This window comes from Gymnodraco acuticeps, unplaced genomic scaffold (assembly GCF_902827175.1).
Source record: "Gymnodraco acuticeps unplaced genomic scaffold, fGymAcu1.1, whole genome shotgun sequence".
NCBI lineage: Eukaryota > Metazoa > Chordata > Actinopteri > Perciformes > Bathydraconidae > Gymnodraco > Gymnodraco acuticeps.
The window spans coordinates 3,202,160-3,210,785 of NW_022991375.1; the positions used below are offsets into that span (position 1 = coordinate 3,202,160).

The window sequence follows — 8,626 nt, forward strand, 5'->3', positions numbered from 1 at the left end:
GTCAAAAGCTCCTGCAGCAGAAACCTATCTGTTAGTGCTATAGCCAAATTTAAGGAAGAGATTCCACCAATACTTAACTCGATAGCATGTCTGCATGTAAGGGAGGAAACTTATACAAAATGTACACCACCCCAAATTGATCATGTTGTTGATAGTGCTACAGATGCGCTGCGAATAAAATTAGACTCTGTTGCTCCTTTGAAAAAGAAGAAAATAAAACAACATAGATTAGCTCCATGGCATAATGCCGAAACCCGCAAAATAAAGCAAAAGTCGAGACAACTTGAAAGGATATGGCGTTCCACTAAACTTGAAGAATCTCGTTTAATTTGGCATATTACTCTCAATGAATATAAGAAAGCACTGCGTAAAGCGAGAGCAGCCTACTACTCTTCATTAATAGATGAGAATAAGAATAATGCAAGATTTCCTTTCAGCACGATTGAGCCTTCTATTCCCATAGCACTCAGTAGTAATGATTTGATGTGCTTTTTTAACGATAAAATTGTTACTCTTAGAAACAAAATTAATGACCTCTTGCCTTTGACCAGTATAGTGTTATCAACAGCTCCCGGAAACGTAAGTTCTAATATTACACTAGGTAGTAAACTAGAATGCTTTTCAGCCATTAACCTTGAACAATTAAATTCAATGATTCTCTCTTCTAAACCATCAACGTGTATGTTAGACCCAATTCCAACTAAGCTGTTGAAGGAAGTTTTTCCATTAATTAGCACTTCTTTATTAAATATTATGAATATGTCTTTATTATCAGGCTGTGTTCCACAATCATTCAAAGTAGCAGTGATAAAACCGCTTCTTAAAAAGCACAACCTCGATCCAGAGGTTTTAGCCAACTATAGACCTATTTCTAATCTTCCGTTCCTCTCAAAAATTCTTGAGAAAGCGGTCGCAAAACAGTTGTGTGATTACTTAAAAAACAATGATTTATTTGAAGATTTTCAGTCTGGCTTTAGAACACATCATAGCACAGAGACAGCTCTGGTTAAAGTCACAAATGACATTCTAATAGCCTCAGACAAGGGACTTGTCTCTATTCTTGTTTTGCTCGATCTCAGTGCTGCATTTGATATACTATCGACCATGAAATCATATTGCAAAGACTAGACTAGCACTTAGTTGGCATACAGGGAACTGCTTTAGGCTGGTTTAGGTCCTATCTATCTGAACGCTCTCAGTTTTCTCAACTTTTCAACTCTTTTGTGAGGGATCCACTCTGAGAAAAAACATGCAATAAATCATAATGTAACAAAGCAGAAAACTAGTGCCAACCTGAAACTTACTACACACACACACACACACACACACACACACACACACACACACACACACACACACACACACACACACACACACACACACACACACACACACACACACACACACACACAAACACACACACACACAGAGAGATACCAGTGCACACCCATCTGAGACAAATCCTTTCGCCATGCACATAGAATTTGCAATAATGAACAATAACAGAGTAAAAAAGTTGATTTCAATGATGATCTAATTAAAAGGGACAAAGTGTTTGTATCAACTATGTATGTATTTATGTATGTATGTTTACATGCATGTAGAGAGTAAATTATTTATATAAAAAAAACAGTAAATCAAGAAATGTAATAAAAGGAGTGTCTTTGCATGTCTTGGCATGTCGCCCTTTGACCATCATTTGGTCCCAACAAAAGCAGAAATGAGATTCATCCATGCAGCTCACTGAAATGTCTACACAAACAGCAAAACTGAGCCCAATTATCACAAAAACATTAAATTCATGAATGACCCTCAGTGTATTAAAGGTTTAGAATTGATATATATTGTATGTATGAATTAAGAGCTTGTAATACCCATAGACTGTATGTAATACCAGAGAGCAAAGTGAAAGTGAGTTTTGACAATGTGCAGCATTGACACTTCCCAATAACCTCAAACTCTGCAACCACTGAGCTATTCTGAAGTTTCAAACTGTCCACTGAAAGTCCCAAACCACGTCTTGATCAAAACTGGACACAAACCCGCTCTTACAACATACAGATACAACATCTCTTAGTTTGCATTGCTATCTTTAATTGAATTTGTGAATTCTCCAGTTTCCATTGAGTAATCCAATAGACAGAGGGGAAGTTACATGTCAAAAATAGTAGGTTTGGGGATTTATAGTAAATTGAATATTCTGATTACAAAACGTCTCACTGTGGAGCAAAGCACTTTCTAACATGTTGCAATGATGAATTTAATGGCAAACAGTTAGCAAGTCATTCTTATTTGAAAGAAAGGAATAAACCTGTGAAAACACATGATGGACTTCTTGCCTTTCCTTCTGTTTGAACTGATAACAAGAAGAATGTGTGAGTAATCAACCAACTCATGAATGGAAAAATCGAGTATCATGACTAATATTGGAACAGGAACATAATGGTGAAGAAACAATTAGAAAACCACTGATTACACGAGACACAACATGTGCACCTATTAAACTTGTAAATGGTGACAAATTCAATACGCAGGCTCAAGACTGGAATATACTGTAAATTGGCACAGTGTGAGAGATAGTGATCATTTCAGGAAGTATTGTGACATCATAAAAATTATCATAACATCATTCAAGGGGAGAAAATTGTGTGTAAATAGATATAGGCAGTTTATATCTGGGTTATTAAAACTAAAAATCTACAGAAAAATGGACTACTCGTCACTGGGTATTTACTTTATTTTGAATTCACCACCAACATTTCTTTGGGAATACTGCTATGCAAATGCATGGTTTTAAGTGGATTTTCCCTTTTAATTATGTGTCATAGGGATTGTTTTGCTCGTCAACAACGATTGTGTGTTTGAAAAGTACTTTACTGTTATTTGAAAAAAAAAAAATACTACAGTTTATCTTTTACCCTAGCGCGAAAAGGTTAAAGCAGCTTGTGTAACTTATTTAAATTCCTGCTCCCGCTGGTCACTTCCATGTGGACCATCTTCACCAAATTCACCATCAACCGGACTGATGCCAGACCGGATGCTTGACGCAAACTATTAATTCCATGCCTGGTGCATGATTATTGGGAAATCCCTCAAGCAGAATATAAAATGACAGCCCATCGCAAAGCCAAGACAACTTCTCCTGGACCTGGCAGCCCTCAGCATCAGTGGAAACTCAACAAGTGCTTCCCGGCAGCTCAACATGTCTCTTCCACTCAGTAAGTTGTGAGCAACCTGTGTGGTGCGCACAGTTTCTGCGTATTTTCTCCTTTAATTCATTTCGATTTCTTCTCCGCAGACGCGTTCTGGCTCTCTGCGGTGATGCTGTGCGCCCTGCTGCTGTGCGCCCTCGGAGCTCCGGTGGAAGACGCTCCCACCGACAGCCCGGCGGCCGGTGACCCCTCCGGTGAGGAGGAGGAGGAGGAGGGGCCCTCTAACCTCCTGAGCACCTCCGGGGTCTGGGATCTGATTCTTGGTGCAACCAGACGTCACCAAAAGGAGGTAAAAAGCTTCCAGGAAATTCACTAAGATGTGCTATTGTCTGTGAGACTCACTTCATCAAGTTTCACTGGGTCATTTTCAGAGGTGGGAGAAGTATTCAGATATTGCGTTTAAGTAATAGTATAATTTAGGAAAACTCTACAAGTAAAAGTCCATTCAAAATGTAACTCAAGAAGAAGTAGAAAAGTATTGGAATCAAATAAAGTAGGCCTACATAAAGTAGAAGCACTCATTATGCAGATTGGTCCATTTCAGAATAATATATATTTTGATTATAATTATTTTAATTACTTTGTATGTTGCAGGGTAGCTTGTGAATTTACTACAGGTGTAACTTTACAGATTTTGATTAATGATGTGATATATAATCAATACTTAAATAAGACTTAAGTAACTCAAGGTATAAATGGAGTAAAAGTACACAATTTACCTCATAATTATAGTGGGGTATAAGCACAAAAAATACTTGTGTAAAGTACAAGTACCTCAAAATTATACGTAAATAGTACTTGAGTAAATCTACTTTACAGCATGTTTTAATGTTAGTCTTGTCTCACTTTCTGATCACAACCTGTATTCCTTTCCACTTTGTCAGTTTGAAGATGAATTCCACAATCAGGTGAAATACGAATTTCTGGAAGACTACAAAGTCTCTTCACTTCCAGCACGCTGCCCTTACTCCAACTTCACCAAGGTACATCTCCTCCCTTGGCATATTGTGACACTGAGGAAATAAAACTGGGTGAGCACTGACAGTGATTTTATTTTCCTCTCTTAAGGATGCTTGTCTCCAAAGGATGGTCCAAGGCCTGCAGATTTACACAGTTCTTCTCAGGCAAGTGGAGAAGGAGTACCCCAACAGCTTGATCTGCGCAGAGGTCCGAACTTACAGCGGCCAACTGATCGACCTGATCCAAAGAAAAGTGGGTGTCTTCCTTTTGGCTTACTAGAAATGTCCATAGCTGTCTCAAGGCACAGTGTCTTCATGTGGTTTTTCATATGGCTATGAAGTCTTTCATCATCGTTGCTGTATAGACAATAACAGTTTAGACATATTTAGTAGTAGGACTCCTAGGTTAAAACGTTTTAAAATCATTTTTGCATTATCTTTATTACATTATCCGATCATTGTTACTGATGCATTCATGTTTGCATATTAACAAGTTGGCCATTTGTATTATTAAAACTAGAGGTTGTGTGTGTGTGTGCAAAGTAAATAGCAACTATAGCTGACAAATGCATGTTTAAGTAAAGTAACACATGTAAACACCCAAGTACCTCAAACCCTAAGCTCAGTAGATGAGTAACTGTACCAAGTTATATTTTGACACTGGTTAAAGCTAATTTATTAGAAATGATAAGTCCTTGTTTTATCTTTGTTTTGTAAATGTCTAATGTGTAAATGTTTAATGATAGGAATGGCTTTGACTTCATCCTAGATTTCAGTTATAATACAGCTGTCTCTTCTGCCCCACAGATGAGGAACCCTGGTCAGGTGACAGCTCTGACCAGCAGTCAGGAAGTGCAGCTGCTGAATGACCTCGACAACCTCAACCCCTTCCAGAGAAAGATGACTGCACACAACATCCTGCGCCAGCTCCACTACTTCCTCCTGAAGGGCAAGAGAGCCATTACTAAGAGGGAGAAGATCAGAGGAACTATGGCCAACGACAGTTTGGGCATCTTCCAGATTCTATAACCAAACAACGAGAGATGAGATATTTAAAATCACTAGGGAATATCCTCAGGGTCAGATTAAGGGTGCTATAATTGTGTAGGTCTTTAAGGAGACAGGGCTTGAAGCGCCCAGTATTGCAACATTTATTTAAGTTATTTATACTTTGGGGGAAAGTGTTATTTATTAATCATAGGAAAATCCATGATTGTAGGTTTCTTGCACGAAAATTATTTATGAAAATAAGTTATTTGAAGAAGATTCATTTATAGATTTTGACATTACTTGAGCAGCTTTGATAGCGCTGCTATTCAGGCAATATTTGCATAATTTCGTTGTATAAACAATGATTTTATACTTACAGTACTGTTAATTATTTATTTACAACTATTATTTAACTGCATTTGCTGTGGATTGAATTACAATGCAATGAACTGACTTTTTTGAATTCACACAATAAATAAGTGACTGGTATTTTGTACACATGCAGAAATAAAAAATAAAAAAATTCAAATGTTTCAATAAGTAAACGTTTCTTCAGTCCAAGACTTTACACATTTCATGTCATTGCAACACATTTCTTCCACAAACCATTAATCTCTTTTACATATTTAGATCAATCTACGTTTCATTTGGAGGCTGAAAATATGACTTTTAACTTGAAAAACGAATTTGTTTTAACGATAAAATACTTAGTATTGGTTTTTGCCTTAAGGTTAGGCATCAACATTAATCCTGTTAATAAAAGACCAGATTGACATTTCTTAGTGGATTTATTCTCTGAAATCTTAAATTACAAATAAAGAGGAAAACATGGAATGAAAGGTACATCCTGACATTGCTGTCTCACACAGCAAAACACTGACAGATAGCCCAGTCAACACGGTGAGGACAAACTCTTGATTCCAGCTTGGTAATCCGAATCTCTTCTATCCATGTTGCCAACACACTCCATACATCTACTGTATGTTTGGCCTTGGACATTATGACGGCACACAACGTCATTACTTCTCAGAAGGTTGTACAGCCAGATTTATAGAGAGGGAAAGAAAGAAAATGTCCATTTCCTGGCTTTCTGATGACAGTTGGGTCACATGGTCTTGATGATGGGAGGGGATTGGCTGTTCGGGGGCATTCCTCAACCCCAAAGCAAACTACAGAGGAGAAAAGTAAAGGAGCAAGCAGATTTTAAAAAGGACAACAATTGAAGAAAAAACAACAACTTCCGAGAGCTAGTCGTCCAAAAATATTGATTGTAACATTAGACATGTCTTTTTAATCCATGGATCCTCTTAAACCTTATTAAGGATACCCGGCAGGAATCCCGTTACAGGTGTCAAATGCTGAAAGTGTTTAGGCGAGGAAAGTTTGTTCATAAAAGAGAAGGAAATGTAGAGTAGATGTTTGTTTACAACAAGCTAATGATTGGATTTCATGATTGTTGGTGTTTTTTTTGTATTCATTATAAAAATTCAAAACTTATTTGACTGCTAGCCCAACTACTCTACTTACGCAAACATGTCTGCGCTGTAAGATCTCCCTTTAAGCATCACATTTCTCTGAAAACACATGATTTGAGATGAAGCAACAATCTCACACTAATACGTCCTCACCTTAAGACATTGGGTTCAGGCATTCCTGGATCTGCTCCTCGTTTAAAACCTGTACATCAAAAACATACAGATGATTTTAAGCATGGTTTGAATTTTTGAAAATAAATATGAAGTAAATGTGTGAGTCTTAAATGTCCATTAAGACTTTCTATAAGCATCTAGTTATTAAAAAGAAAAGGCATGTAGTCAATTATAATGACCCACAGCTTGGAATAAAATACATCAAATTGTGCCTATGCACCTTAAAATGACAGCAAGTTTCACTGGGCCATTGCAACACACTCCAGTTTCATTTAACAGCATCCGTGCAGCAAAAAGCATACAACCCCCATCTGACTCACAATCTCTGCCTCACACACACAGAAGGGTGTGTGTGTGTTGTTTTTAGCTTCATTCACAGAAAGGAAATAAATGTGGTGCAACTGTTTCTTGGGGAAAATGTGTTACTTAGAAAACTGAATCAAGCCTCCTCTTGGAAATCTTACATAACTATCACCACAGTGGATTATTATCATTGGAGCGCACTTCAGAAAAACTGAAACCAAGAGAGTTAGGCATTTCTATTTTACAAATCAATCGACTTTTATTGTTGATTAATTATCAATTAAGCCGTTTTCACACTCTCAGATCATGGTTGCCTGGATATGAAACGTTATGACTGATGTTGGTTAGACATCAGCAATAAATGACATGTTCAAACAAAGATAATTCTGCCCTTAATATATAAATGCGTTGCAAGAGAGATGCAAAAAAAAGGTTAAGAAATAAAGGAAAACGAGGGGAGAAAGTATGTCATCAGCTGGTGTTTCCAAAATGCTGAAGTCAGAGAAGATTCTCCAGCAGCAGTGAGGTCACACATGCTAAAGTCTCCACTTCCCCATCTTGACTCCAAAAACCACAACCAGGTATTTCAGTGCACCAGGCATTTAACACCAAATCATCAGGAATGCCTGGTTTAACACTCTTGTAAGTACAAGGACTTTGCACAACTACCTCAAGGTCACACGTTTTTGATAATTGTGTACCCTAAGAACATTGCACAGTCCCCACCATCATAGAGAAGACCATTTAAAAATGAATCACTCCTTCACTCACATACTAAGTCCTACATACAATAACCACCACAGCTTGCATTCATGAGATGCTTGGATTCCCTGCTTTGATTCAGCAGTTTTCCCCATGCCATCATGACTTTCACACACACCATGACACTCATCAATATGCAATACATCACATGCATTGTATAACTCGTCCAGAGGGGGCTACTCAAAGTCTACCAACTACTTCAAAGACATCAAACCTTTAATGTTAGATGAATGATACAGAACCAAATAATGTATTACTACTAGTCAAACCACATTGGGATTCGAACCCTGTGGTCTTATGTTTTATACTTCCTATAAAGGGTGTCAATCATTAGCTTAATTGGTTTAAACTTTAAACGTATAACTACTAACGCAACCTGGGGAGGAAAAACACTAAGCTAACTCTTGTTGAGGGCTAGTGTGCTAAGCTAACCGGCTAATGTTAGCGAGGCACATCTCCTCATCCAGCCGTCTCCCCCCTGCTCCCGTTGGGATACTGACCGAGGTACAACACGGTTGGGATGAAACCCCATCGGATGACGAACTGGCCGCACTGGAACAGCTGCTGCAGCCGCTGTTTGGACTCTTTGCTCAGTTTAGCCATGTGTTTATCCTGAACAGCGAGGATGCTGCAACCACCAAGGACAAGGAAGCGGAAGTGACGAAAGGACCCGGCTAATAACTGACAGTCTTTCTGTCATTGGTCGCCATCTAGTGGACACACGTGTAACTGCGACTGCCATGAGGAGTGC

The 8,626-nt window shown here is 38.2% G+C and overlaps 2 protein-coding genes across 2 annotated transcripts; one reads left to right on the forward strand and one right to left on the reverse strand.

The window, feature by feature from the left end:
* Positions 1-3,163: 3,163 nt before the first annotated feature.
* On the forward strand, positions 3,164-5,340 carry LOC117562823 (interleukin-6-like). The gene is made up of 5 exons (XM_034240728.1): positions 3,164-3,218; positions 3,299-3,501; positions 4,097-4,195; positions 4,281-4,424; positions 4,979-5,340. The coding sequence occupies exons 1-5, from the start codon at positions 3,203-3,205 to the stop codon at positions 5,198-5,200; spliced, it is 684 nt and encodes a 227-aa protein (XP_034096619.1). The 5' UTR covers positions 3,164-3,202; the 3' UTR covers positions 5,201-5,340.
* A 590-nt stretch (positions 5,341-5,930) lies between these two features.
* tomm7 (translocase of outer mitochondrial membrane 7 homolog (yeast)) lies at positions 5,931-8,540 on the reverse strand. The gene is made up of 3 exons (XM_034240729.1): positions 8,376-8,540; positions 6,790-6,838; positions 5,931-6,330 (listed from the first exon to the last, which is right to left on the reverse strand). Exons 1-3 carry the CDS (start codon positions 8,476-8,478, stop codon positions 6,315-6,317), a joined length of 168 nt encoding a protein of 55 aa, XP_034096620.1. The 5' UTR covers positions 8,479-8,540; the 3' UTR covers positions 5,931-6,314.
* Between the last annotated feature and the right edge of the window lie 86 nt (positions 8,541-8,626).